The sequence below is a fragment of the Tupaia chinensis genome, unplaced genomic scaffold (genome assembly GCF_000334495.1).
Source record: "Tupaia chinensis unplaced genomic scaffold, TupChi_1.0 Scaffold000582_1, whole genome shotgun sequence".
NCBI classification, from domain to species: Eukaryota; Metazoa; Chordata; class Mammalia; order Scandentia; family Tupaiidae; genus Tupaia; species Tupaia belangeri.
Window position 1 is genome coordinate 381,420 of NW_006160098.1, and position 17,640 is coordinate 399,059.

Below are 17,640 nucleotides of genomic sequence, written 5' to 3' on the forward strand. Positions count from 1 at the left end.
ATATATATATATATATATTTATTTAAGCCTGAAACAGGGTTAACCCTGAACAGCTACAATGCATTTTCAGATGGCATTGTCTTAAATCATAGGTTTTGCTGTCTATAGAGCAAAAGTAGGGCATGAAACAGGCTTAACCCTGAACAGCTACAATGCATTTTCAGATGGCATTGTCTTAAATCATAGGTTTTGCTGTCTATAGAGCAAAAGTAGGAAGACATTCTCTCTGTTGATTTGTGGAATTTTTCAAATGTCAACCTTCCATGTTTTTCACCATTGACATCTTTCTCTAAATCTGTTCCATCCCCCTGGTGTACACCATGAATAAGATATTTACCTATAAAAAAGGCACTGCACAGAACTAATTTTACACTACTGAGTATATTTTAGTCATCAAAACCATGCAAAACATGGTCTTAATTTGAAGAACGATTTTTCCATGCTCCTATGGTAATTTCTTTTCTGCTTACGGCTCCAGGAAGGTACCTCTTAACCTCCTTTGACTACAATCTTTGAAAGCCTAATAAGAATGAGCCTTCTTGCCAGAATCTTACATAAAATTTTCATAGACCCCTGAAGCTCAACCACAGCCTCTAAGTGAAGAATCTTCTTTGGACTTGGGCTAATAATATAATATTCAATACCTTAGCTATTGCCTCTGTCCATTTTCTTTGAGCCTGAGATGTTTCAGCTCCAAATAAAAACACACGCTCAGAGGGTAAGTAAATCTCAAAGATAAAGATGGGCCTGCAGCATGCAAATGGAAAGACACCACCAGTTATTCTCACAAAAGCAACATACAAGTCCACATTTCAATTAAACTTTTTAAAAATGGTATAATGCTACGAAATCAACTTCTCCAATCATTCTCTTGATAGTCTGTATTTTATTCAAATGAGCTACATGGAGCACACTGGCACTGTGAGAGAACAGGTTTCTGAATACTCAGTCACTCCATGGCATTTCTAGGTGGAGGCTCTAGACATTCACCAGGGCTGTCTCCCCCCCCCCCATCTCTTCTCTCTCGGACCACTCCTTTCCGATTTACTCTGACCAGTTGTTCAAAGCAAAAATTAACCAACAACCCTCAGGCCTCTTAGCATCACAAATTTTCCTTCTATCATCTCATTAGATCTGTAAATTCCACCTCTTTACTACAGATAAGTTGACTAATACCCCATGTCCTGAATTCACCTCGGAGTTCCTCAACCACAGTTCAGCTTTTTCTTAGAACATGCCAAGTGTCTGTGCTACTATTATCTAAATATCTCAAACCACCCTGTACTCAAAGTCATCTCATGCCTTACCATTTTTTTTAACTTCAAACTTACTGAAGTTAAAAATTTAGATGCATCAGTGTCTACCTCAACAAGCTCAAAACTCAAGAGCGTAACTTCCCTTAACATCAACTCTTCTCATCCTTTTCATCTTAGCAGTTCAACTGTAAGATTGTGTCAACCTACTGATTCTTTTCTGTTTTAATTATCTCTTCCTGGAGTTGAACTCCACAATCATGATCTCTCTTCATCAAATCTCTTCCTTACCACTTATTCCAGCTCTCTACCTAAAGTTAAAATCTACATAACTCCCCAGTACTGACATTACTAAGTTCATATTCTACAAAACGCTATTTAGGGCATTGGAATGTGGCTGAAACTTTTTTTTTTTTTTTTTTAATTTTCTGCTATAGGGCATGTGCACTTGCCAGAGAGATGGGAGGGAGGGGGCGATACTGAGAAATCAACCCCTATAGAAGATGGACATGTTGCAATCTCTTCTCTTCCACTTTCCTCTCAGGATTTTGGACATGTATACAAACACACCCAGGTTGATTTTCAAGCCAATAGTCCAGGAATCCAACCAAGAAGTTGGCCATGTGGGATCCAGTGCCTCAACCCTCAACCTCCATGCCACCTGCTGGCCCTGGCTTCGACAAGTATTTTTAACCTCATCTCTCACCATAAATTTTCTTACACGTTGCCTCAGATTAGTAACGATTTTTCAAGAGTGCTTCATCTTTGAATGTTCATGTGTTGACATGAGCTAGTAAAAATTATCTTAAATTATATTTCATTAGTCAATTAAGCAACTTAACATACACAGTATGGTTCATTTTAATATCCCATGGTAAACCACATTAAACTGATTACTCATTTAGAATAAGAGCAATATTAAGATTAAAACAATCATAAAAAATCTAACAATCAGTTTTGTTTGCATCAAAATTCAAATTAGATTTATTAGAAAACATGAGTTATCTTGAAAAGCACATAGTAATCATGATGTAATAATGGTAAAATGCCTTGTGTATAGTCCCCATTATCTGTTGGGAATACATTCCAGGGCCCCTGAGGGATTGCAGAAAACATGGATGGTATCAAACCCTATATATTTTTTTCTTCCTATATATGCAAACTTATGATCAAATTTAGCTTATAAATTGGCATATTGAGAGACTAATAGTAACTGATAATAAAATAGCAAAAAAGTTATATTATAATGAAAGTTTTGTGAATATGGTCTCTCTTATTCAAAAGATCTTACTGTATTACTGTGTTCAACTAATTTTAGACCGTGGTTGACCACTAGTAACCAAAACCACAAAAAGCAAAAGGGACAAGGATGGACTACTACAATTTTCTGTAAATAACAGATTTGCAAATGTCTTCTCTTTCTCATTTAAAAATCTTATTAAAATGCTAAGATCTATAAAACTTATTTTGTTCAGATTTTAATACTTACACTTCTCATTCATTTTTCTACAAAGAAAGTCTAAGAAGCATCAACACCAAAACTCTTAGATGGTCTGTTTTTAAAGTCCTCAGAAGAATTTCTTCCAACTATTATGTGATTTAAATATATTACACAAATAATGTACAAACTTTTCATTTCCACTTTTTTTCAGGCTACTGAAATGGTCCCTTCTTTAAGAAATTTAGCATGTCAGTATGTTACTAAAGATACTTTGTATGTGTATTCTAACATAAACAAGTCATCACTAAATGTTCTCTTTCCTCATTTATTTTTAACCATGATACTCTTTAAATGAATGCATAAATTTTGCCACTAGGCCACTATTTTAAATAATAAATAAATTGTGAAAATTAAAGTGCTCAATTGTCAAGACTGGAATGCCATAAATGTACTTAGGATTTGATATGCAAACCAGCAGATAGCATAATGGTTATGTCACTGAACTCCCATGTAGTTGACTGTGGTTTGAATCCCGGACCTGGTGGCTTGAAACTCACTCCAGGTGCATGTGCATGCATGCCCAAAATTCCGAGAGGAGAATGGAGGAGAAGGTATTGTGGCATGGCCATCCCACCTAGAGGAGGTGATTTCTTGCTTTCTATCACTCTCTGTTTCTGACAAACACATGTGCCCTATAGGAAAAATCTTTCCCCCCCTCTCCACCCCCCAAAAAAAAGATTTGATGTAAACACATTAGCTTTTTATATTACTTTATAATATTTTAATTAACATGTCTTCAGTGGATTCCCAAAGGGACATTCAGAAGAGTAAAGAACCCATTAAACTTATTAAACTTTTCTACAATAGGCAACTAAAGAACTAAAATGTCAACAAAACTCTTATTACTTGCTATGATAAGTGATTAAAAAATATTTTTAGCTCCTGTTTAATACAAGACCTACCCAGTATTTAAATAGAAGTCCTCTTTGTGTATAGCCAGGCAGATAACTTCGTTGATGTTAATAGTGCCGTTAGGTGTGGTAGACTTATCATTTTCATAATAACTCAAGAAGCCTCCTTCCAAAACACACCATTTTTTATTTGTCTCTATGAATTTAAAACAAAACCAATAAATTGAGTAATATCACAAATCTAATAAAACATAAATGATTTAAAATAATGGCTAGATGAAATAAATAGATTTAATAATTTTCAATTTTGTATAAAGCACATACTAAAGCTGTCGCATACTCTGCTTCCAATTTATGACTGAATACAAAGAGAGTAAACAATGAAAGGATTGGGACCCTGATAACCAGAGAACCAGAGAGCCACAAAGAAGTTGCTGCACAGTAAAGCTGAAACTCCAAAGACTGATGACTGTACAGAGTATTAGGAGGGAAGAAAGCAAGGTTCAAAATGAGACTGAACTACTGGGAAGTAGGTAGGTAGGTAAAGGAAGAAGAGTCAGAACCTGCAGCATCCTCCATGCTTTGTGAAGGAAATTTAAATGCAACTTACACAGCGTTCAGCATACCCTGGTCTATAGGACAGAGCAAACCATCACTTGCCTTTATAAATAAAGTTTTATTGAAACAGAGCCACATCTGTTCATGCATGGATTTCTGTGGGGTTTTGCTAAATGAGCAGAAATGGGTTGCAGAAAAGACCACCTGACAACGCCTAAGATATTTACCATTGTACTCTTTTTAACACGTTTATTATCTTTGATTTTGTAGGTGATGAACAACTGAGCAACTGAAATGATTTCAGCAGTGGAATATAATCAGATTCAAGTTTTACGCACCCTGCTTATTGTAAAAAATTGATCTGAGTGAATGAGAAGAGAGGCAGGGACATAGGGCACTGTTGACAAAAGTTTAAGCGAGGGATGAAGAAGGTCAAAAGCAGGACAGTGATACTAGGGGAGGCGACATCATGTCTACAACCTACCTTTAAGTTTCTGAAAATAAATACATACATATACACTCACACTCACCCACAGCAGTACAGACAGACACATACACACACGCATAATGTGTGAGTGTGTATATATATACACATATACAGAAAGAATAACAATAAGGTGGACATAAAATGTTCATGTTTGAGATTATTTGAGTAAAAGGTAAATGGGAATTCTTTGCATTGTTCTTGCAATTCATCTATAAATTTCAGACTGTGTCAAAATAAATAAAAGTATAAAGTTACAAGAAAAGAAATGATTAAATATTTCCTTACACTTTGCCATGTCATTAAAATCTTAGGTGGTGATGCTATTTAGAAGCAGGAGAAAAGAAACAAGATGATGTATTTGGTCTCAAAAAGCAATCACTAGGAGAAACACTTAACAGGTAGAAATGCTGAGCAGTGGAAGAGTGTTATACTCCGAAACACCGATTGTCAAATGGAAAGTCAAATTGTGAGTGGCAGAAACAAACAATACAAAGAAATTCTTTTATGGGAACTGGAAAGAAAAGCTAACAGAGTCCCAGCGAATTCCTAGTGGAAGGTGATGTATTATTCCAGGGCTCTCAAATCCTCAGTCACAGAGGATACTGTGCAGCTACATGAACATCATGACAGGTCGTAATTTTTAAATGAATACTCACTACTGAGTTCTAACACATAAGAAAAGAAACAGTCAAATTGCTAATCAAATAGAGTTATGAAATACTTTAAGAACAAGGTACTCAGATAACTTGAATAATCTTCCTAAGAGATTATAGCAAAAAACAAAAAATAAATTAAACAATTATTCAGTACACAGGTAATTACTGGCACAGATTAGGATTCCACTCCTGTTTGTAGGCAGACTGTAATCCAATGCACAGGAGATGCATTCTGAAGGATAACCAGCAGGTAGTCTTTTGTAAGGGGGCTAGAAGTATTCAAAAGGTAAAGCCCACTTCAGACTAGATTGATAGGAAAAAATGTCAGAGAAAAATGCAAACTTAAAATAGTACTTTCTGACTGAGGAGGCGTATTTCTAAAGTAGAAACTTAAAAAAAGAAATAGAAATAATAAGGGCATGGAGAGCTACCATCACTCCACGATTCTAGCAAAAAATAGTGTGAGGGAAGTCATGAGCAGGGAAAAGCTACAGAAATCCTAATTGGCCCAAGAATCCAATTGCATCTAAAGTTAAGAAATGGGAAATAAGACCAAGTTTATGGCAGAGGCTGGGCCCCAAGAGTCTTACAGGACAGGTGTTCAAGAGTTGGTACCTCGCTCAGTAGACAAATGGGAGCCATCTGAAGGTCTTCAACAAACAGTGCCAAATGAACGATGCATAAAATCAATGCGAAGACAGAATCTAATTACGCAAATTCGAATGGGAAACAAATGACACAACCCTTCACAATATTGTGCACAAATGCAATTTCAGTGAGAAATATGGGCTTGCAGAGATTTAGTTCTGTACTATTGTCATTTCTATAACCATTTATTAGTTTTATCTTTGTAAGCGAAACGGGCCAGAGGTCAGACAAGGCAGGGGCAGTTATGACTTCTGAAGACTTGCATAACAATGCTGTGATACAAAACCTTGATATTCCTATTGATTTGGAAAGCAATGAGAAGCTTTAGCAAAGTTATGCTGGGTGATATAGGTCTACTTAGACCAGTTGAGACATGCACTTTGGGCTGACTTTGAGAAATGGCAACCGTTCCACAAGACCCACTCTGCTGTGGAAGTTTTACTGCTCAACAGTTACTAGAAGACAGTCACCAAAATAAACTTGGGACCACAGAAAGAGTAACTCTCAAGACTCAGCTGTTCCGTACACAGGCGTTTGTGCATTAGGTGTGAGTAAAGTGAGTGGAGTGGAGCGGCCAGTGGAGTTATTCATTTTATACCACCTTGATGTTTAGATCAGGGAAGAAACACGTGACAGTGGGATTTACCCATGCGCAGGTAAAGAACCCCAGAGGTGACCTATTTAAGTATTACAGGATGATGTAGATATCACAGTTACATAATTTTATTGTTAGCTACAGCCAAAAGGATACAAGGGTTAAACTCAAAGGCTAACTAGAGCAGCTGTGTTCAAGTGGAAGCCCTTCACGGCTCCTCCTCCTCAACTCCCCCACATCCTATTTATGTGCTGGGTACATGCGACAGCTCACTGAGTACTCAGAACATTAGGTCTCTTCTACTGTTTCTCTTCCTGTGCCCTTTCTATAGGCATGTAACTATTGGGTTGTTGGAAAAATCATGAGGTATTTTTTTCAGTTTTCTATGCAAAAATAATGCCGTGATTTTTCCAAAACATCAAAAATTAACTTTCCCAGGGTCACGCAAGTACATAACATCTGAGCTGAGACAGAACTCAAGCAGTGGATTTTGAAAGCTACCTTCTGTTTTCTTTCTTTCTTCCCCCTCCCCTTTTTTTAAGCTGTTTTGCCATAGGCATGGGCACTCACCAGAGAGAGAGAGAGAGACAGAAGGAAAGTCAGAATCACCTCCCAGGGCAGATGGCCATGCCACAATCCTTTCCCCTCTATTTTCCGCTCAGGATTCTGAGCATGTTACCAGCTCGATTTTCAAGCCACTGGCAATGGAACTTGAACCATGGAACTGGCCAAGTGGGATTCAGCAACTTAACCACCAAGCCACCTGCTGGTCCTGGAAGCTACCTTCTTAACAACTGCACATACATACTGCTTCTCTGTGCCTATTACAGATTTGAGGTTTTTTTTTTTTTTTTTTGGAGAGGTTTTTGCTATAGGGTGCATGTGCTCGCCAGAAAGACAGAGAAACAAAGAGACAGAAAGCAAGAAATCACTCCCCAGGGGGGATGGTCATGCTGCAATCCCTTCTCCTCCATTCTCCTCTTGGGATCTTGGGCACGCATGAAAATGTGCCCGGCGTGAGTTTTAAGACACCGGATTCGGGACACGAACGGCAGTCGACTACGTGGGAGTCCAGAGACATAGCCATTACGCTAACTGCTGGTTCCCTATGTATCTTTTATTTTTAGATTTATATTATTAATTTGTTACATGGATATATGATCACGAGAGAGAGAGAGAGAGAACAAGCTACCAGTTTCAGGACTTGAACCATGGTCAGCCATGCGAGAGTCCAACAGCTGGTCCCTATATGTGTCTATTTTTAAAAATGTAATAGGAGCTGGGTGATGGTGCAGCAGGGATGTGCTACTCAAACAAAGCTGGATCCACACATGGATCCTGGTCCACTTGTACTTGTCAGGAGTATGCCCATGACTCTCGCTGGTGAGAGAAAGCTGGAAGAGTGAGGAAGGACAGATCATGACATGAAACACTGTTGAGGGTGAGTCTCTCTTTCTTTCTATCCTCTCTCATTCCCAAGAAATAAAGAAACTTTCATTTAAAAAAAAAAAAGTTTTATAAACCTACTAGGGTAGAGAAAATGTGATACCTTCTAACATTTATATATGTAATAAATCTCAGATGATTAAGAAAAAAAAAAAAAAAACCAGTGGGGCCAGTGGGTGGTGAAGTCCTTAAAGTACTGGACTTCCACAGGGCCAACTGCAGTTTGAGTCCTGGACCTGGTGGCCTGAAACTCACACCAGGTATATGTGCATGAGTATCCAAAATCCCAAGAGGAGAATAAAGGAGAAGGGAGTGTGGTATGCCAACCCCACTGGGGGGCGATTTCTCACCTTTTCTCTCTGTCTCTCTCTCTCTCCAGAGAGTGCATGTAACCTAATAGTTTTCAAAACCATGAAGGGGGCCAGCAGATGGTGTGGAGGTTATGGCAATGGATCCCACATGGTCAGAGACAAAGAGCAAGACCTAGAAATGGAGATTTGAAAACCACACTAGGTTGCATGCCCCAAATCCCAGGAGAAGAATGGAGAAGGGACTGCAGCATGGCCATCCCTCGTGGGGAATGATTTCTCCCTTTTCCTCTCTCTCTCTGTCTCTGTCCAGTGAGTGCATGTGCACTGTGACCAAAATATTTTTTAAAATAAATACAAAATTATGGTGTTTCCTGATAAAGAATTTCCTAAACTGAAAACATTCAACATCCACTGAAAACAGAAACACACATTAGGAATCCTTCTTATTTAAAATAAATGTTTTAGCTTTGGAAAAACATTTCAAAATAATTAAACCGAGGCTTTCATAGAGCAAAAGACCTTAAAAATTCCTCCATGTTAGTTTATAAAATTAAATATGAACAGACCAACACAGAGTTTCTAGAAAACCGTATCACCCACTTTCTTTTCAAACGCAAACACTGTGTAAGCAAATCCAGGTAGGTTACTGAGAGAAAAAAAAACCACATGGTTTAGAAAATAGAAAAAAATAAAAATAAAACCCAGGATGCTATTATTCAGCTTTGTACTTAGAATTTGAACAAGAGCTATCAATCTTCCTTTCTGTGAGCACTAAATTGAAAAGAAAAAAAAAAAAAAGGAAAAACACAGATCAGTCTTCATAACCAGAGGCTAGAAGAACTTCCAGTCCTGAAAGCTTGAACTGACTGTGAAGCCTCTGTAACTGTTTGAAGGACTCACACATTATTATTCCCAGACTTTTGCCTTTGTTTTTCATCTTTCTGCTCCATGGCTACCCTGACAAGTCGAGTCCAAGTGCTTGCCTTTCAGAGCAAAGGTGGCACCACACTTTAATCTCTAAATCTTTCCAAATGATTCATTCCCCTCCCCCCATAATGCTTGTCCTCAACAGCAATACCACCAGTGCAACATATTTAGGGGAAGGAAAAAAAGGAAAAAAAAAAACATCCAAACTCTATGTCTCTTGAGAATTCACCACCTTCATCTTGGTGAGTAGACTTCTGAACAAAATATGCTTTGTGCCACCAATGATATCTTTTTATACACATTTAAAAAAATTAACATGTGACTTGCACTTTTTTATGCTGGTAGTAATGTGCTTAAAGAAATTCATTCCTCCAGAACTATTGAAGTAGACTTCTATTAAGGTGCTTAAAGATAACTCACTCCTTCCACAACTATTGAAGGAGACCTCTATTTTGAACTCCTGTCTAAATTGGAAACTTGCTTTTTTCTTTTGCCTAGAGTAAACAGAGTGATCAACACCCCTGCTGTCTTTGCTAGATAACCAGAAACTCCCTACCCAAAGATGTTCTTTAGTGATATAATCGCCAGGCCCCTTGCCCTGAGCCATGAATCATGACCATTAAGATTCCATTGTGTTTAGGTAGGGATGAAACATCCCCTTAGGGATGATTAGCCTGCTTGTTCTGCTTCTGTAATGGGCTTTTGCTTTTACAATGTAAAACCCTACCCCCTACTGTTCCAAGTCCACCCACCTTGTCCTTGTAAATCTTCATGTCATCCTAGAAAAGATTGTGACTTTTTGGCCTTTATCAGCTCCCTTCTCCTTTCACATGGGGTTGAGGGGTTTTGAGAGACATGAGTCCCCCTGCATGCTGCGGGCTTAATCAATAAACACTAATGAACTTGACTGCGTCTGGATGTCCTCTTATTTCTCGCTGATTAGACTATACCACTATCACATAGCTACTATGTGTCAATACTATTTTAGGCACCAAAAACTTAATGCTGATGCCCATAGAGATTTCACTCCAGGAGGAGAAAGAATCGAATGGGCTTGTGTCAGTGGCTCTGTTGGTGGCAACTGGGACTGCAGAGCTGGAAACTACATGGCTGGCTACAGAGTTCAGGTCCCCAGTCAGCCTGAAAACACACCAAGTGTATGTGTGCATGCCCAAAGATACTGGTAGCTTCGAGAGCTGGAGGGCTGGGAAAAGGGGATTGTGGTGTGATGAGAACCCATCAAGGATGTTTCTCCTGCACTGCCTGCCCTCTGCCCCCATGCCCTGGTCCCAAGCATTCATACATATTCTCTATGAACAAACAAACAAACAAGCTTATAAAAATAAAATAAAATAAGGCCAGTTAATGGCATGGTGGTTAAGGTGGTTGGATCCCACACAGTCAACTATGAGTTTGAGTCCTGGAACCAGAAGCCTGGGAAAACATGCTGGGCACATGTGTATGCATGCTCAAAATTACAAAAGAAGGACAGATAGAGAAGGGATTGAGATGTGACCATTCCCATGAGGGGTGCTTTCTCTCTCTCTCTGTCTCTGTCTCTGTCTTGTGAGCACACATACTCTCTGGCAAATTGATTGAAGGAAGGAAAGGAGGGATGGAGGGAGGGATCGATCATGTGGTGAGTGCTACAATGGTAATCTGTAGCATCTTATGAAAGAAGAGCTGACAGTTCCATCTGGAGTACCTTCAATAAGGTGCCAAAGAGGCCTGAGTGACTGCGTGACGCTGAACTGATTGATACTCGGAAGGTAAGAAACAGCTAGAACGAGAGAACTGTCCTGCTGACAGAGTCAACAGCACCTGCAAAGGTCCAGGAGGGAGAGGAGAGGAAGTGGCATCTGAGCACAGGGAGGAGGACAGGAGATGAAGGGAGAGAAGGACATGACAAGGTCTTTCAGAAATAGGGAAGACCGCTGCATTCTGGAATAGGCCACTGAATGTTCGTAACCAACAGAGGGACATGATCTCATTTGCATTTTGTAAGATAATGAAGCCTGTACTTTTGGAGGAAGGTTTAGAGGGAAGCTAGCGCAGATGTAGGGAAGAATGTGATAGAGACAGGCTCCAGGATGTCAGCTGAGATAGAGAGCAGCCAGCCGACTGGAAATCTGTTCTCACCGTGAAATGATACAACTTGCTAATCAATTGAACAGAACTTGCTTATGCATGAATGAAACATCTTGCCAGGAGATTATTTTCAAATAAAATCATTTCTGTTGCGATGGTTGTAGAGCCAAAACACTAAAGCTCACACACATTACTTAAAAAGCAATGCTTTAAAATGGGGGGGAAGTTCCCAATTAAATTACATTTGATAGAGAAAATGCATCTGTTTGTTTTTGGAATAAGTTTAAACCAAGAGATCCATAATCTATAATGAAAGGAAAAGAATGATTTTAACTATAACAGCTCATAAGATCAATTAGTACTCAAGTAATTGTTTTTTAAAGTTATTTTAATTAAAATATTAAGAAGAACCAGTAAGCTCATGGATAATGTAATCACAATTGTCAAAAATAAATAAGAGCTTATTTTTAGCCTATGGAATGTTTATAATGTATTAAAAATCTTTAGGAAGAAAATCTTGCACTTCTAATTCCTTACTTGATCTTCGTATAAGTGAGGTGGCTTGAATGAGTCTAATATCTCCTGATATTTAGAAGACATAGTCTAAAAAGGTTTGCACTTGTACAAGTCTATTAATTGCTTCATTCAATTATTTGAATAATTGTTACTGGCAATTCAGAAGTTACCCAAGTACTGTTACTCTCCTGAGAGATTACCTGTGACTCCTTGAAGGTTAAATAGTCAATAATGATTAAAAATTGGCCTAATGTCTACTCTCTTGCAGGCTGTTTATGAGAATTGCAATTAAGGCATGTCAGCAGATAAAGGAATGCCTTACACATACTACATGCTCACTAGAGAGCTGCCGCTCATTTTAGGAAAATTTAACATAGTTAATCCCAACAAGATTTTGCCTTAGGATATCATTTATTGTGAAAATCATTTATGCTGAAACAATCACTTCAAAGAAGTATCAGGATTAACATCCTAAAGTGAGTTTTTCATCCTATTATCTGTTCTATGGAGTAATACAGCGGAATTATGCCCCCTAGGAAATTAATACTGGACTCTGGAGCCAATCAATTGTCTCCCATCAGTTGGCCTGTATGACTTAATCTCTCTTTGTTCTAGTAAGATATGTTTCACTATAGTTTCCTACCTATATCGCTCAAATTATTTTGGCTGTATTTGACAAGAGCCTGAAGTCTATATATCGTCCTTTTTTTTTTTTTTTCAAATTCTCAATGCCTAAATAAGCCTGACACACGGAGCTGGATGGATACATGACCCTGTGTGATTCTTCTCAGGTAATTTCCCCAAAGCTAGAACACACTGTTGATCCAATCAACACACTTCCTCATTTTGAAACCAAGCTTCAGTTTTATTTAAACACACACAGGTACTTCTAATATGGACAATCTGAACTACCTCGTATCACTTAATTCCGTAACAGAATTTATGCTGCGAACTTGCCAATCTGTCTTATGTGTTCACATTGATCTGTATTATCTCACAAGCTGGGTGTCTGCACCTCAGGGGAGACGCTGAGTTTCCTGACCTTTTGGAATAACCCTTAACATGTGACATTGAGTCGGTTGGCCATAAAGTAAACATCAGTGAATTAATTCTGCAGAGAATTTGCTCAGCCTCCAGCCCAGAAGTAAATCTCTACTCCAGTTCATGAACTAATACGTGTGCCTGAAAGCATTTGTAAATCCTCAAAAAAGATCTCTCTATTGCAAGGAGACATCTGAAGGAAAAAAAATCAAAATGTAAACCTCATTGTTTTGATAAAGGAGTAAGGTTTTATCAGGTAACACAATCTAAAAGGAGCAGAAACGGTACCTTCCAGCAGTTTTTTCTCTGAAGAGAGTTTAGAAGCAGCAGCAGGAGCTTGATACAAAAAGTCACAGAGGAAGGTGGACTGGCAAGAGTCCTGACTTAATCCACCCTCTGAGTGAACATCATGTTGAGGGAAATCTAGAAAAAGTAAAGAAATAGTATGTTTAAGATCTAAAATATAAACAATGCTCCTCCCTGTGTCTGGAGCTATATGAAAACGTACTTCTAATTGACCCCAGAATATATGTGGTCATAAATACAGTTAAATACAGTTATTTTACCTCACATACAATTTATACAAAGGCACTTCAGTCAGGATTACATAAAAATTGGACTTAATTTTGATGGAATTCACTATGTGAGATTAACTATTTTGTTCTTCCAATTATAAGGTTAGGGAAATAGGGCCAGACCTATTGTGGTGGTTAAGGTGCTGAATTCCACGTGGTCAACCCCATGGTTATAGTCCCAGACTCATTAGCTCAGTCAAACGCCAGATGCATGTGTGTGCATGCTCAAAATTCTGAAAGGAGGGGCAGATGAAGGTGAAGGGATTCTGGAAAGATCATTCCCCAGTAAGGGCTCTCTCTGTCATTCTCTGGTGAGCAAATGTGCCCTCTAGCAAAATTTTTTTAAAAAAAATCAATTTTCTGAACTTTTTTCTTGAAATGATAGTCTTAAGCATTTTCCATTTTTTTTGGTAATTCTATCTTTCTTCTTTCTGACAGCTTTTCGTATTGCAGAAATAAACAGATTTGCATTTGAGTCCTTTTGGAAACATCTCAGAAGAGACCAGTTTAAGGAAAGGATAGTGACTTACCTGAGAATTTGTTATGGTAGAGAAACTCCATTTGGAGACTCTGCCCAGCCTTCTTGGCCAGCAGATAGGGGGTGCTATGGATGGGGTCTCCAGTCGCACACATGACATCCGCTCCACTAAACAGCAAAGCCATGGTTTCCAGAACATCTGGTTTCACTACAGCGGCACACAGAGCCTGGTCATTAAAAACATACATACTTTTGAAAAAGGAAGAAAGTTAAATACAGTTATTTTACCTCACATACAATTTATACAAAGGCACTTCAGTCAGGATTACATAAAAATTGGACTTAATTTTGATGGAATTCACTATGTGAGATTAACTATTTTGTTCTTCCAATTATAAGGTTAGGGAAATAGGGCCAGACCTATTGTGGTGGTTAAGGTGCTGAATTCCACGTGGTCAACCCCATGGTTATAGTCCCAGACTCATTAGCTCAGTCAAACGCCAGATGCATGTGTGTGCATGCTCAAAATTCTGAAAGGAGGGGCAGATGAAGGTGAAGGGATTCTGGAAAGATCATTCCCCAGTAAGGGCTCTCTCTGTCATTCTCTGGTGAGCAAATGTGCCCTCTAGCAAAATTTTTTTAAAAAAAATCAATTTTCTGAACTTTTTTCTTGAAATGATAGTCTTAAGCATTTTCCATTTTTTTTGGTAATTCTATCTTTCTTCTTTCTGACAGCTTTTCGTATTGCAGAAATAAACAGATTTGCATTTGAGTCCTTTTGGAAACATCTCAGAAGAGACCAGTTTAAGGAAAGGATAGTGACTTACCTGAGAATTTGTTATGGTAGAGAAACTCCATTTGGAGACTCTGCCCAGCCTTCTTGGCCAGCAGATAGGGGGTGCTATGGATGGGGTCTCCAGTCGCACACATGACATCCGCTCCACTAAACAGCAAAGCCATGGTTTCCAGAACATCTGGTTTCACTACAGCGGCACACAGAGCCTGGTCATTAAAAACATACATACTTTTGAAAAAGGAAGAAAATGTGATTCTAGCTATTACAATGAGTGAAAATAGGACAATTCATTTACACTATGAAATAAAGTTATATTCCTTTTTTCCTAATAAGGCCATAAATAATTATGCCCTGAATTCTGAATTGGGCAATATACATAAAAGACTTGCTTCATATGGATTTAAATGACAGCCAGAGACCTTCACGTCTCCATTCTCTGTCTTGGCGCTGTGACATTCATTCCAGACCAGTGGAATTTGCATTGGAAGACATGTGTATGCTTACACACTATAATAATGGCTGATGTTGAGAAAATTCAAAACATGTCGATGTAATAATGAAGTATTCACTGAATGTTCTGTCATATAATTGTTAATACATTTTTTTTTCCACCAGGAACTGTTGACTATTTAACTTACTGTGCTTAGAAACTGTGAAAGAGGAATATGAGGCAAATTTAGGATCTTTTCTTTTAGGAACAGAAATGGGAGGGGGAAAAGAAGAGGAGAAGGAGGCAGTAAAACAGCTCTGCTTCCTTCCGCTCTCCATCATCCCCACACAAACAACAAAACTACAATAATCTAGTTTTCGTTTTGCCTTGAAGGAATGAACTGCCTTATCATCTATTCTCACCTGTTCATTCCACTTTATGTCAGTCGTCAGACCGCACTTCAATGGGTTCCCATTGGTTTCCCAATGCTCCGACTACAGCGCCCTGACTCCATCTGGCGTTTTAGCCCCAAGCTCAGCACTTTACCCCTTCCTGACAAGGTGCATCTAGACAGATCACTACTTAACGCACCCCCGGGGACGCAGCCTCCGGACAAGTGTCATCAGCTGTCCCCTAAGTGGCTCTGAGCATATAGCCAAGAAGGCCCAAGACATACTCAAAGTTCCTGCTCTGGAGGCTCAACTACTTAAAAAGTATTCATCTTTTCAACATTGATCTCTAGAATGCCCAGCTCAGAATCAAGAAGTCTGAATTCTTTTTTTTTCTTTTTTTTTTTTTTTTTTTGAAGAGGTTTTTTGTTTGATTGATTGATTGTTTGGTTGATTGATTTTTGCTATAGGGCGCGTGCACTCGCCAGAAAGATAGAGAAAGACAGAGAAACAGAAAGTGAGAAATCACCCCCCAGGGGGGATGGCCACACCACAATCCCTTCTCCTTGATTCTCCTCTCGGGATCTTGGGCATGCACACACATGCGCCCGGCGTGAGTTTAAGCCACCTAGTTCAGGATTCAAACTGCAGTCGACTACATGGGAGTCCAGCGACATAGCCATTACGCTAACTGCTGGTCCCAGAAATTGAATTCTTACTGGACTTTGTGCAAATAACAGACCAAATTGAGATTAACCTAATATTTTTTGCAGATAAGTTAGTTTATACCTCAATTTAGTAAAAGAAGGAATGGAGAGAGAAAAAAAGTGTTTCAGAAGAAAATTACAGTGTACTTGTCACTAGATTCTAGCTTTGTTCATATTTTTAGTTTAAGATATTTTGTGAATCAATAAAATGTAAAAAAAATAGTTTACTATGGAAGGGAGGAGGGGGAAGGGGGGTCCAGCGAGCGACATAGCCATTATGCCAACTGCTGTTGCCAAGAAGTCTGAATTCTTACACCTGACTTTTTCCTAATTTGCTAGGTTGTCTTGGGCACCCTCTCCACTTTGGATCTTATTTTTTTATTGCCTATAAAATAAAAGTGATTAAAAAAACGTAACAAGTACCATTACTTTTACCCTATTAGTCTGACACCGCCACCCCAATTTAATCACATGTATTTTCTCTTATTCGCTCTCTTATCACCCTGTTCTTTACCTTCACAGCACACTAAGTTTGAGTTTATACATTTACTGGAGTCCAGCAGTCTGTGCTCAGTCTCCACTAGCTGAGTCTAATTAAAGAAGTACATCTACTTTTTAATCACAAGTGTAGTTCCAGAACCTAAAAGAGAATTCAGCAATTGGCAAATCTAAAATAAATGTTCAATAAACTATGGTTTGGTTTGGTTTTTGTAAAAATTCTTCACTGACAACAAGAAGCCACTATAAAAAAAAAAGTCCAAAGTGGACTTAAGTTCAAACAGTAAACTTCTGTAAAATATTTAGGAGAAATTGGGGTGTGCCAGACAAGGCCTCACTTGCAAATATCAATAACTACCCACTGGGGCCAGCAGGTGGCATGGTGGTACAGATGCTAGACTCCCACGTGGCTGACTATGGTTCGAGTACCAGGCCTGGTGGCTTGCTTTCTCACTTTCTCTCATTTTCTCTCTCTCTCTCACATAAGTGCTCTGTAGCAAATCAAAAATAACAATAATGATAAATAAAAATTAAATCTTAAAAAATAAAATAACTACCCTCATTACATCAAAAGGAGAGCTCACCTGGGACCAGCAGTTGGCATAATGACTATGTCGCTGGACTCCCACATAGTTGACCGTGGTTTGAGTCCCGGACCTGGTAGCTTAAACTCACGCCGGGCACGTGTGCGTGCGTGCCCGAGATACCGAGAGGAGAATGGAGGAGAAGGGATTGCGGCGTGGCCATCCCCCATGTGGGGTGGGTGATGTTTCGCATTCTGTCTCTCTGTCTCTCTCTGTCTTTCTGGTGAGCACACGCTCCCTATAGCAAAAACCTCTCCAAAAAAAGAAAGAAAAGAAAAAACAAAGGAGAGCTCACCAATGACCTT

General features: G+C 38.8%; 1 protein-coding gene across 1 annotated transcript in view; it reads right to left on the reverse strand.

Moving 5' to 3' along the window:
- Window positions 1-17,640, reverse strand: part of ARAP2 (ArfGAP with RhoGAP domain, ankyrin repeat and PH domain 2) — a 188,304-nt gene that overhangs the window by 76,217 nt on the left and 94,447 nt on the right. Inside the window, exons 14-17 of the mRNA XM_006158365.3 lie at window positions 14,759-14,933; window positions 13,167-13,301; window positions 3,657-3,801; window positions 645-747 (exon numbers count right to left, since the gene is read on the reverse strand). Of these exons, the coding sequence (XP_006158427.1) occupies window positions 645-747; window positions 3,657-3,801; window positions 13,167-13,301; window positions 14,759-14,933 (558 nt within the window). The remainder of the gene's footprint in view (window positions 1-644; window positions 748-3,656; window positions 3,802-13,166; window positions 13,302-14,758; window positions 14,934-17,640) is intronic.